The sequence below is a fragment of the Pleurodeles waltl genome, chromosome 5 (assembly GCF_031143425.1).
Source record: "Pleurodeles waltl isolate 20211129_DDA chromosome 5, aPleWal1.hap1.20221129, whole genome shotgun sequence".
NCBI lineage: Eukaryota > Metazoa > Chordata > Amphibia > Caudata > Salamandridae > Pleurodeles > Pleurodeles waltl.
The window spans coordinates 281439998-281453524 of record NC_090444.1 but is presented as its reverse complement, the minus strand read 5'-3'; the positions used below and the strand labels follow the sequence as shown (position 1 = coordinate 281453524).

Sequence of the window (13527 nt, the reverse complement as noted above, 5' to 3'; positions counted from 1 at the left end):
GAAAGTAAATATTATGGACGCTCAGTTTAGCCAAAATAAGATCACCTAACCCCTGTTTGATAATAACGGCGACTGTGTGCGCATGCGTAAATGAGCGCTATGGCACAGCAGTGCGATGAGATAGGTTAAGGCACTTCAGAGTACAGTTAGCAGGGCCGACACTGGTGGGAGAAGCTACCAGCCTTAGTTCAGCACCAAGAGGCTGCTCCAAATCAATTCAATCCAATCATTCAATCAACCACTCAGTCTGCTTGTAAGAAGCCCTCTACCAGGAAAAAATATATTTTCCCTGAAGTGGTGAAAATCCTTGCAGCATTTCTGGTAGCAAGTTTTGTGGAGGAGTAAGCGCCCGAGTGTCTCTGAGTGTGAGGATGTCTGATCACGCACGCTTAGTCCGTCTAACAAAGGTGCAGGGTGGTGTTGTCTTTAGAAAGAAGACAGGCCCTTTGCAAGCACAATCTCTGCCAGGTGGATGTTGGTGTCTGCCACTGACTCATCCACACCTGTCTGATATAGTCTAGCTTCTTCAAGGAACAAGGACAGATCTTTAATGGAGTGCATCCTCTCTAACATCACTCACTGCAGGATGTTGCACCAGGCAGAGAAAGCAAGTGGTCTTCGGGGACGTCCAACGTGAATGAGGTGGACACCGGTCATGACTGTGAATATTCCCAAACATTTGTGCTGCACTGATATCTGCACTTCAAATCTCACTCATAGATGAACCACTGCAAAACGTGCAGGAAAGCGCATCACTGCACTCCCTTTTCACAGAAGACTTCAAAAGGAAGACATCTTGTAAAAAGATGGTTTTAATAAAACAAAACAACAAAAAAACACTCTAATTTCAAAATGCATAAGCCTGTGCTTGCAGAAGTAGCTGAATACGTCAGGCTGGCAACAGTTGCCCACCACTATCTATATTTCATGCTACCAATGGACAGCAGTTGGAGTAAGATACAAACAAGCATTGGTAAAGTCATAAGGCAGCTCCCTGCCTTTTGGCTTAGCCAACGCTTGTTTTGTTTCGTCATGGCTTTTGCAAAACTTCATAACCGGGGAACCTGCAGGGCCCCCAATAAAAAAATGATTAAGAACAAAAGTATGTTTTAACTTTCGAAAAGGCATATATTTCCATGGTGGGCGGTGTTTGGCTTTTTCTTTTGATCAGCCGAAAACAGAGACGAGTTAATTACAACAGGCAGTTCTTTCCCAAGCTTCGGTCACGTGATAATTCCCTATTTTTGGCTGGTTCATGTTATACCTCATGAAACCTTCGAGGGGGAGGCGGAGGGTGCAAGATCGCAACGAGGAATGCAGAAACAGCAGACTGAGCTTTTCCGATGGGGGCAGAATCTCAATTCAGCCGCATCTCCTCCGTGTACTGGCCAGTCAGGATGTCCTCCTCACTTGGAACTGTGCCCTTAAAGTGATAGCAAATCTCAAATCATTAGTTTTTTTTTTCAAAAATGCAATAGTCCCTCCACAAAAATCTGACTATCAGTTTGTAAGTTCGATATTTCTACATGTGTTAGTCAAGATTAAGGATGGAAAGGGATAGTCTAGGAATGGTCTGTGGTTTGTAGGAATCACGGTTCAAACAAAATGAAGCCAACACCAAAAAAAGTCAGTGGGTATTCACAATACTTTTACATTGTGTTTCCACAATGGGAAAAAAGAGACGCACTGCAAATGCGGACATACATTTCCAAGGCAGGATGGGTTACTTGGAAAATGTTATATGTTAAGTACTCTTATTAAGTGCAAACAGTTACCCAACTAGTGGGCATCCCAGCGCTGAATCAAAAAGCACAAAACCTACATATTGTAGGATGATAACCCAGCCTTATACAAACAGGTATGTTTTTATTTGCTTTCTAAAGCGTAGTAAGTTACTATTAGACCTGAGCTTGACTGGGAGAGTGTTCCACAGTTTCACACCTCTGAAGGCAAATGAGCGACTTCCTCCTCTTTCTCTCTAAATTCTAGGAACATCGAGGAGGGAGAGGTTATCAGATCTTAATGCTCTCCTGGCCACATGTGGAGTAATTAGATGTTGCAGAGGACGAGTCCCTGCTGAATATTTCAATCTGTGCACAATACACAGAGCTGCTTTATATTCAACTCTTTTTTTTTTTTTAAATCAGCAGCCAATGCAATTCCGCTAAAGCTGGCTGTGCGGATTTCCTTTTTGACACGCCTAATAATGCATGAGCAGCAACATTTTGAATAGCCTTCAACCTTTTTGTAACATATGATGGAATACCCAGATACAAGGATTTGCAGTAGTCCAGACGTAACAAAATCAGGGCTTGGGCAACCAGCCTCCTACAATCCCAAGGGAGCCATCTCAGCGATTTTCTGAGAGATCTTAATAACCCAAAATATACAGCTGATACCTTCTGGGCCTGAGCAGCCATGATAAACTCCTTGTCCAGGATAACGCCAAAGCGTTTCACTTCACGGTAGGAATGGGTGGCTCTCCCAAGCAAGGGGGCCATACATATTGACCCCATAATGAGGAGTTGTTTCCAACCACTAACACTCAAGTCTTCTCCCCATTACATTTCAGGTGGCTTGCCGCCACCCAGCTAGACACCCCTTCCATGCATTTAGTCAATTTTTTTTAGAGGTGGACGATCTGAGAGTTTATCCTGATCTAGGGAGTGTTTTTTAAAAACAGTCAAATTACGGCATGATTCTATTCATCTGGCACCTGACCCTATTCCAATGAAGGGTTGTACAAAGTTGTTAAGGTGGAGATTACATCATCACTGACTTATTTCAGATGCTATAGGTAGTTTATTATGAAAAGATATGCCAAATGCAGTAGGCCTCATCTTTTTATTATGAAGTGCACACGTTCAAGCCAAAAGGCCATTATGAGTGGATTGCTGTTGCACCATTTAAAAGTCTGCAGACATGTATTTTGTTACATAAAATCTCAATTATTATCTAAGTAGGTAAGGATTTTGGTATAGACTCCTCTTATGACAAAACCTGGGGTATAAAATGTGCACTTTATTATTTAACTTCTTTGGAAGGCCTGAGAAGCTTAGTTGTCAGGCAGGTGCTTGTATTGATATATTTATAAATATACAGACAGAGGGACTTTGGGTCAGACCTACACCGACAATGGGCTATATGAATGCCATTTACTCTCCCCTTCTATCCACAATGGCACACAGCCTGGAGCATTTGGTAAGTCCACTTCAGCCACTGGGTCCCTTATCTTATGACTGAACTGCGAATGTTGGCATTTCTCTCAATGCCAGGCCTGCCGGGCCAGACCTTTAGTTTTCCATTTTCTCCTTTTTTATGTTCCCTTTCATTTATCTCTTTTAATTTTTAAAGAATACTACAGCTCACCAGACAGTACCAATAGGGTGCTTACTTACTGCTTACTTCATCAGCTGTGTGCAGCATCTTTCTACATCCTGTGTAACCACTGTCTCTAAACCAGGCAACCATCATGGAAAGGTATTGTCCATAGTGGACCACTGTTTCACCATTGGCACTGGCTAAGATGGCAGCATGTTTGTTCTAAGAGCAGTGGCCAAAGCCGTATCTTTACAACAATACACTCTGTCCAATATCATTGAAAAACAGACACCAGCTGCTATGTTTAGTTTTATTTGTTATTACAAACACATCCGCACCACGCTTAGGAAGACACCTGCTTTCTCTTTTCTACTTTTAATTTATATTGCATAGTTTATTGAGTTGGTGTGTGTTTTATTGTGGTTGTGTATGTCAGTAAGCCCCTCTACCCTGCCTATCATAGTTGGAGATAAACACCTTTGTGTGGTTCATACTATGGCAGCAGACTGACAGGCAAGTAGAAAGAAGACATCCCTGCATTTTGTGCCTGATACAAGAGACAATGGATGCATTTTAAGGGCCTTCTTAACGCTGTTTCCAGTGAATTTCATCCCCGCTGGCATTAATGAACACCACTCCATAAAAGGGAATGGAGCAAGCACTCAAAAAGGGTCAATGCGCTTGGTAGTCCAAGTAGTTGTAGGGCTGGCCGAGAACTCATGGCAGGTCCATCACTGTAGAACTCTCTAGCAGGGTGGGGAGTACAGGCGCCTATCTCACATACATAAACATTCTTGATTTCTGCTTTTGCCCACCTTAGGTGTAGCTTTTGGATTGCCTAATTCCATACAGAAGTGATCAGGAGCAAGGATCTCACAAAGTTTTCCAATGTCCGAGTCACAGTATCAAGACCTGACCGAGAATGGATCCCAATGAGCACATCAAAGTTCACTTTTTAATTTTAACACTCACTCAAGGTAGCCTCTGACTGCTAGGTTCACAGTTTCTACTGTTCATTATAAACAGGCTTCTATCCTTAAGTAATAAAGATATATTTATATATATATATATATATATATATATATATGTACATATATATCAATCAACACAGAACAATTGTGTCTTACCGGTCATCGCAATACGTGAACTTCATGTCCATGCTGTGTCGGCTCAGGAATGTCTTGCTATCCAGTGGGATATCAATGTTTGATGGGTGCTGGATGGGCTCACACATCATAACAAGGCAGTTCAGCAGAGGGTCCTTGGGCCCGCAGATTGTGTTAGGTTGGCAAGTGTTGTACGCTTTGATCTGTCCCGTGCAGTGCAATACCTAGGGGCAAGTGGAATTATGCAAGAGTTTAGAAGTCTGTCTATGTTGAAAAACAAGGCAACATGTGGTCTCGCAAGGCATCATTCGGCACCAGTACCTTCCAAGTAGCAGACTTCAGGTTGACAGTCCTGCCTCGGTTTGTCACCGTGCATTTCATTCTCATGAAGAAGTCACGTTCTGTGTTTGCATCTTTGTTTTTCTTTCCAAATCCTGCATCTGAGTAAAAAAAAGGCAAACTCTCGTTGTTTTTAAGTTTCACTCTTTACATTCACCATGCAAAATAAGGCGTGAATTCGTGTTGGCTTCTTACATATGGTGCTGGCATAATTTGATCTACCCGGCTCCACAAAGGTCTATGTCCCTTTGTTTATTGATGTACAACGTTAAAAAAAAACATCCTTCTGGCTCTAGTGGTCAGTTGTGGTAGGATGAATGTTCTATACATGTTACACTTTATGTGGTGTACACACATTTGTTAATTGTACCAGTTGTTTGTGATGAATTGTAATAAGCAAATGTAATTAGAAATTCAAAGCGCTAGATAAGAAATGGTACTCAGATTGCTGGGCAATTTGGGTGCCACAGAAGTACGGGTGCGAGGGAATAGTCTATATATAAAACTGCAACAGCTTATTCCATACACCCTTAAGCCTGTAAGGCTAAAGTTTGAAAGTAAGAAAAAGAATGCTTGGGGTCTCACAGAATGCACTACTGCTCCAGCAGAAGGACCATCTCAAACATCACCACATTTGGAAGAAAACATAACTGGCCAGGTAGCTGTCTTAGCATTAACAGACAGGAAGACCTCCTTCAAAATCTAGTAGTATATTTTAGAGCACGAGTGGTATTTATGTTCCCTTGTCCACCCCCACTCCCTTTCTCAAGGACTTGACCAAAGTCACAAAAGCTCCTGTGTGCTGGAGACATGTTTCTAATCCAGTTGCCCATTGGCCTCTCGCTTTTCTGCAACATGCTACATAACGTCTGAGCGACAATGAAGATCATCATAGAGGGAACGAGTTTCTTCAACTTGCATCTAACTGTTAATGCCTGTGGGGATTTTCACATCAATCACATTGATTCCAGCTTTCCATTCCATGCTGGTAATGAATGCGGATACCGCAGTGCTTCAGCAGGCCTTTTAAATACAAACATGGCACCTCAGCAGGCAACAATGGGTTCGCAAATCATGTCAACTTTGCACAGTTTCAGACATTTACCACGTGTGGTTTTCACTTACACATGGAAAAGGACAACAGGGAGTATTTTCTTCTCCCACACTCTACTGAAAATGAGAGCAATTGGCAAACTTTATCAGACTACTGTACCACTGCAGGTCACCGAGCTGTGAGTGTAGATGTGGGGGAGAGTCATTGCAAATCCTTGTGAATACCACCCAGTTACACCTGTGATGATTCTGAAGTCACTTCCTTTACTTCACTATGATCATTCTCAAACTCTACTTTGTCAGCATCCTAAATACTCCTCTACATGCCACTTAGCAATGCAGAAAATCGACAGACACTGTAGAGTCCTTGAATGCACAAGTGCCACCTCTGCATGCACAATGGCTCATGAATCATCTGTCAGGTTTGCATGCAGACATTTATATTTTCCATCTGCAGGCCTTGCTTACACTTAAAATTGTTTTATGAATTTGCAGTGATAATCTATACGTGGAGGGTGAACTTGTTGACCAATCCTGACAACAGTAGCTTTAGGGTCCCTTTCAAAGGATTCCATACTGAGTGTGCCGTTGGCGCATGTGGCTTGACCCATCAGTAACAGTCTTCTTCGGCATACTGCTAGCTTTTAATTTCAATAGTCCATCACTTGTCTTCCACATATTCCTTTTCTGTGATTATGCAGCATTCAGCCCCCTCACTGCCATCCTATGTCCCTTTACGCTCTCTCACCATGTACCCTCCCCCACTCCAGCCATACCCTGCACTCCAACTCTGCATCCCACCCCAACCCCTGCTACTAACTCGGCACCCTGCTTTCCTCATCGCCACTTGCGCTACATTGTTCCACCCCCCTCTGCCTCACACCTCTACACGCTTCTTTCGCTCCACTGAGCCTTCCAGTGTTCACTCTCCATCCATGCTGTGCTGTACTGTCTAGTGAGCTCCTCCCCCTCTGGTGTGCTGAATGTTCCACTGCATGCAGACTCCCAACCAGCCTCCTCTGCATTCTGTTCACCCACACCACCACTCTGCAGCACTCCTCTGCTGTGGGGCAAGGTTCGTGCTATACCAGTTCACATCAATACATAAATACATGCAGTGAAACCAGAAAAAGCAATGTACAACATTTGCGAATGCACCACAAAAATGTAATGCCTGACAGATGTATGCAATAGTCAGCACCGGAGCAACGCAGTGGATGGGATAACCAGTGACACAATGAGAAGTGGATTCACTGGTATTGTGCATTTGAGCTGAATGTGCTCAGCCGTGACAGATTTAAAAATCCATTTAGAGGTTTGTTTTGAGAATGATATAGCATAACACACTACGTAAAGACTGCATCCAGATAGATGTCTTACTGGTTTTTAGGCTGAGGTTCTCTCGGATTTCATCATGATCGCATGGATGGGTAAAGTCAAAGATGCTGTGTCCAGTTAGCTCAACCTGGTTATGAAAAATACAAAGATAACATGAAAAATATTTCAAAATGCATGTGATTTTTTCTGTGATAGGTGCAGCAGTCTCAGATGAGAAATTATTTAAACAAATGTCACAACACATTTTTATTATCACTTGATTTACCTAATGCTATTGAAGGTAACAGATAAAATAGTTCTAAGTCTGAGAATCAGAATAAAACACTTTGAAATGTTCATCAGTTGATAAACACCTATAATCAAAATCTGCCATCCCCAAACATTCTCCATCCAGCAAAACAGGAAGGATCACTTAACACCTGCATCAAGCTGACAAAACCTGGTGTATATAGATACAACAGTCAAGGAACAGGTCTTATTATCCCATGGTAATAGGAGACCCAATGGAGCTGCTTGAACACTTGCAATCTTCTTCAAGGAGTTGTGAATCTTCAAAGCAATTACTGATGGTCTAAACTCAAATTCCGTCTTTACTTGAGTCTCACTCAAGATGACAACTTTAGCAAAATAGCCAAACAAACTTCTCTCTCAGTGGTCATCAGCATAGCTAATGATACTAGCTAAGATCTCAAGTCTTCCTACCTCATGATGCGTGACAACGAATAATACACTTTTCTGCTGCATTTTAAAGCAATGTAATGAGGCAGATTGTGCACATTAGAAAATAGTTGGAGGTTAAGGACGTTGTATTATTACAACACACCTAAGGCCATATGTACGAACACTTTTTCCCATAGACACAGAATGGGTAAAAACCTTTGCTACATCTGGCCCCTAGTTCGGATCATGCAGATGGCAAAGGAGACTGTAATGCCACCTGAAACTCTGAAAACAGACTCCGTTTCAAATCTATGTTCTAATTAGCTCTGCAAAATCGAGAGTTCTGTACCCATTAAATCAGGGAAAATTATTTTTCCTCAAGTGCCTAATGGTTAGCCGGGAAAAGGCTTCAATGCCTTAAAAACAGGCAAGCGACCCCTAAATCAATTCACAAGATACTAGCAAGCATTGGCCACGCTTGGAATTTGAACGTGGGGAGCAAAAGGTAAAATCCACTTTGTCTTGAGCCAGTGAGCCAACTGTAGTTAAACCTATTTAATTGGAGATCTAGAAGAGATATTGTGATACTTAAAAACAGTCCCATCTAAGACTAACACCTACTCTTTATAATAAATGAAAAACACTTTGTCCCCTATTAAAATAGTTATCCAGTGCATCATTTTACAGTGCAATATTTCCCCTAAATGATGATAACTGTACAAGATTATTTATATTTTACGCTTTTTCACGCAGATCAGCAGCCACCTGTTTGGAGCAGCAGAGGCATTTCAGGCTTTAACAATAGGTGGACCAGCACCACATTAATCAATAGTATTCTTCTGGTTTTATACATAAATTTCTTGACTTGTAGGGGTATTTTGATAAAGATTTTAATGCAAAAAGTTGATGTATATATACAGTACCTGCGTAAGTCCCATGTACTTTTGGATGTTCTCTGACAAAAAGATCATGTCCCCATCTTGGGTTACCACAGCAATGAAGCCTTCCAAGGCCTTCAAGTACAGATTGTCAACCTGCTTGTCGCAGTCGATCTCAGGCTTCTTGTCTGAGCAGACTGCAATAGACAAAGGAAAACCACATACTTTTAGAAACATCATATAGCAAAGTCACATTTTACATTATATACTGTGAAAAGTAAAAATCCTTATGAGTTATACTTTGCAATCCCACAATTACGTGAGGTGTGATACACAAATGGGAAGTTGGAAACCAGTTTTATCAATCTGGAAAACACCATTTGCTCTGTCCTATGTCACTTGTGCTTCTCTACGGTAACCATACGTGGGACAGGGCTTCACTACAGCAGATTTAGCTAAATGCAACTGCTGAGTGTTAGTTTCTTTGTGGAGATGGATGTCATCAACTATTCCTTCTCTCCAAGGACAGGAGTGGCAAAGTGCACAGTTCAGACACGTCTGTCATTTTCCAAATCCACTGGATCAAAATCAATCCCTGGCCGAGTGTGTCCATGCAGCATTTCAGACTAAGGAGATATCTTCTGTGGCCCTTACCCACCTGCCCATCCTTTCTGATATATCTACACCCGTGTCTCATCAACTCCAATAAAACAGGATCTCTGTGCTCTCCACAAGAACTGTCCACAGATTCTGATTATAAATTAGTAGCAGACAGGGACAGGTGATGGAACCACATTTATATGTAGAGTACCCTTGCCAATAAGGCCCGCTCAAGCGTGCAAAGTGGTGATGACTGGAGGCACTCGCTACCAAGACTTTCTGACCACGAGGATCCTTCACCATTATATTTTGTGTGTCTAAACCTTAGGGAAGAGAATGGGTCCCCTTTTTCTAGTTTTTTGGTTGCGTGTGGCAAGACAACGGTAAACTTGTCTATATTCCAAATGAACTTGAAAATGTGCCCGTGTATGTCTAATACTCATATCCACCCCCTGCACATGGACATGAAAGTCCTATGCCACACCTAGGAATACCATGGTCTGGGGAACAATATTATGTGAAACTTGAACACTAAAACGGATGGTGACCAGATAGTCTGAACTTCAGTATATACTTAGGTACAGCCAGTATAGAGAGTATGGATCTACCCCCAGATGTAATTTTTTTATATGAATAGCTCACATAATAAATGGGTGTATGCAGATTTATAAAGATTAAGTGTGCGTGCAGAAGATTCATGGTGCTAAGAAGTGAAATGGTCTCTCCAAAAACTAGATTCGTTTTTAATGCTCGGTGAAATGCAATTCTGGGATCTAGTTTGATAAAGGCACCGCTGTTTTGTGTCCAGCCAAAAGATGGAGTCTCGAATGTGCTAGAAAGACCCTGTTGAATTTCTTAACATTGAAAATCAGCACAACTGACACTTACTCACCCACCTGATGAACAAAGTAGGCTGCAAGGCCCCAAAAACATGTGTTAACGTAATCAAGTCAGGACATGAATAAAGCATTAATCACACTGATTCCATGATGGACAGGGTCGAGGAGAATATTTTTCAAGATTCCCATCTCGAAAAAGCAAGAGGAGACTGCTCAGTTAATCTGGGAAATTACATTGAGTTCCTTGTCAAACCAAAATCCCAGCCTCTTTCCCTTCTGAACTAGTGAATGGATCTCACCCATACAAGAGGGCCGTAGACCCAACGCTCACACAGGTCCCCGTCCAAGCATTATTACTTCTATTTTGGAGGAATTTAGCTTGAAAAGAGTTGAGATTTGTCCAATGGAGCTAACAATGAGGCAGGCATTTAGTCAGCCTCCAATTGGCACTGAAGGATTTATAAATTTTCAACATAAGTTGAGTGTTGTCAACATAAGAAGTTATTTTTAAACCAAATGATTTTATCACTGATGCCAATAGATGAAGATAAATATAAAGTATGTTGGAGAAAGGGGGAAGCCCTGGAAGGCTCCACACTCAACCTGTAAGAAGCATAATCATTAAGTTCCATCAGAAGGGAAGGCTTTCAACCACTGTTTGGCAGCCCCACGTATACCCACCTCCTCAATTTTCTGGATCAAGATGAAGTATCAAAAGTGGTAGGAAAATAGAGCACAATGAGCCAGGCGGGTAGATTTCCATCTAGACCTCATCTGAGCTTAGATACTGCCCACCCAGTGCTGAGTCTGTCCATAGGTCAGGCCTGAAAGCCATCTAATTAAAATCTAGCAATTGAGGGCCTTTAGGAAACATAAAAATGCCTCCAGCTATTTACTTCTAATTAATCTCTGTAATGTAGGGGAGAATTGAAATTCGCCTGGAATTAGCTTCTTTCAGAGAGTCAAGATGGAGTTATTTTTAATGAGGGTTTAACGAAATCCTCCTTCCATGTCTGGCATCCACCCTGTAGGGAACAAGGCATTGAAGGCAGAAGAAAGTGTAGGTGCAGCAGCAGTGGCTGGAGGCTGTAATACCTTTGGACAACAAATGGCATCAGGCGATCCCAATTGAGAACATTAATACGGTTTAAACCTCTTCTTGGGGAATTAGAGGCAGGGTCCAAATCTTGAGAAAGACTGTCATGGATGTCTCTAATCTTTTTATGAAAAAAGATGTTAAGGGTATCACAAAGAGATTGTTAGGGAGCGGGGATTGATGTAGTACAATCAAGACTATTGAATTTAGATTATTCTGAAATAAAATGCAGATAAAATATTTCCAAATTATGAAAACATTTGTCTGGAATTCAAACAGGGTCTGCTTAAGAGGAAGTGCTCACTATATAAACAAGCATTGGCAAAGTCAACAGGTTTTTCTCTTTTGCTATGGCCACAGGTGCTACATGCTTGCAAGCTAGCCATCTTGTAAAATATTCTCTTTTTTCAAAGTACAATACACGATGGCCATGGTGTTTGCATTAGCATGCATGGTTGCCATTTTGTAATGGTTTGGCTTTGCCCTTGCTTGTGATGCATCTCAAGAAGCACTGGAAAATCCAAAACCACAAACAACGCCGTTACAATTTACCAGCCATCAATGGGCAGGTCCTGCACTGGGGCAGGTACAGAGGCATTGACTGGTGGGCAGAACAGGTTACCACAGGGCACTGCTTCAAGCCTCCATGTAACCTGCCACAAAATGCCAGCGTTTTAAGGACAGCTCACCCAATCAATATCAACTTCTAAAAATATGAAAAGTGAATAGCTTAAGGGGGATAACTAAAAACCCACTTTCTGTAATGTATATATGAATGGTAACACAAAGTCTCCAACTCCAACAGATAGCTACATTTGATTTAAAGTCTGACCTAAAAAGGATGGCTAGGACAAGTATTATCAGATGCAGCACTAGGAGGTATCCATGGTGTGAGGGTTATGGCAAAACTTATTTTCATAAAATGGTTGGAAAGTAAAAAGGGGTTATAAATATGTAATTGTCACAGTACTAGACAACAATCATATTATGGCCTTACAGAAGTGCCAGATTTTGGTTACATTCACACCACGGATTTGAGGTTTGTGCTGGAGATCACAATCATTTTTCCACTTGTTTTAGTTGTATCATCAGTGGTTCAGTGGTGTGAAATTTGCGCCTTTCCTGTTTCCACGTGGATGACTTTGGTATAAGTATGTTTAAGTTATGGCATTAGAAACATATTGCTAGAGATCTTTGTTGTCTTCAGCTTGTGACATCTGGGTGGGTACCTTGTTATGCACTTTGCCTAGCTTCCAGCTTGTTTGAATGATTAGTGTTAGCAGACTGCCTTGTTGAGCAAGTCACAACGGTCAGAACTGGCAACTCTGTGGTGTGTTGGACAGGTGTGGTTTAGTGTATAATTTGTTGTTATGGAATGATGTGCGGTTGGTCAGGCTCGGTGTGATTTTGCAAACACTTATTATCCAAATATATTGGAAATCTGAGTTGTGTTAGAAGAATGAGCAGCAGTGTGTCTAGTGCCCTCTGTGGTTATGGGCATTTATGTTTGTTATTTCTTAACTCCTTGGCATTTGTTGTGCTGCTAGAGAATACACCCACTGCATTTATCTATGAAGTGTAGCAATTTTGCTCATGCCAAGATGGCAAAAAGCTATGAATGGTAGGAAGAGTGATATTCTTGGGATGGAGGTTTTATCTGATGAAGTACTGTGGCAGTTCAATCAGAGTTCACATCAAGACTGTAACCTCTGCCTCCCATCCCTCACCAAAAAAATAATAGAGTGTTCAAACAGGAGCACTGAAGTATTCTTCAACTGTAAAGAAACCAGCAGGGATGTTCATATGCACATTCAACTGCTCAACTTCAACAAAAAGCTTAATGAATTTGAGCATTAATTGAGCATAACCAGTTGATCCTTGAGTCTGACTGTCTAAACATTCTCTCAACACTTGTAGGAAAGTGGAGTATTATAAAGTGATGCTAGATAGGCTTCACTGTGTAATACTCACAATACCCCAAAGATGGTCCTTTGGACTCACACTAATAAATCATTAGCTCAGTCCTGGGAGTGTGGCAAAGTGCAGTCAGGCTTTACTAGAGGAACATGTGTTAAGTATTTCAAAGTATCAACATGGGTGATAAGTAATTGACAGAACTCGAAAGAAATCATATTTCAATCTACAAGAATAAAGCAGATTTTTATATAATTTTAGACACCAAAACAAAGTAAATCTGAAGCGTATATCAGGAGTTATGGATTTTAGAGTGAAAAGAAAATCAGTATATTGACAAGCTGTTGAACTTTACCATGCAGTAAATGGGAAAAGCCACTAGT

The 13527-nt window shown here is 41.4% G+C and overlaps 1 protein-coding gene across 2 annotated transcripts in view; it reads right to left on the bottom strand.

The window, feature by feature from the left end:
* Positions 1 to 13527, bottom strand: part of EPAS1 (endothelial PAS domain protein 1) — a 250024-nt gene that overhangs the window by 63425 nt on the left and 173072 nt on the right. For both annotated transcript variants that reach the window (XM_069234018.1, XM_069234016.1), the window contains exons 3-6: positions 8741 to 8892; positions 7200 to 7284; positions 4749 to 4867; positions 4449 to 4651 (exon numbers count right to left, since the gene is read on the bottom strand). In XM_069234018.1, coding sequence (XP_069090119.1) covers positions 4449 to 4651; positions 4749 to 4867; positions 7200 to 7284; positions 8741 to 8892 — 559 coding nt within the window. The remainder of the gene's footprint in view (positions 1 to 4448; positions 4652 to 4748; positions 4868 to 7199; positions 7285 to 8740; positions 8893 to 13527) is intronic.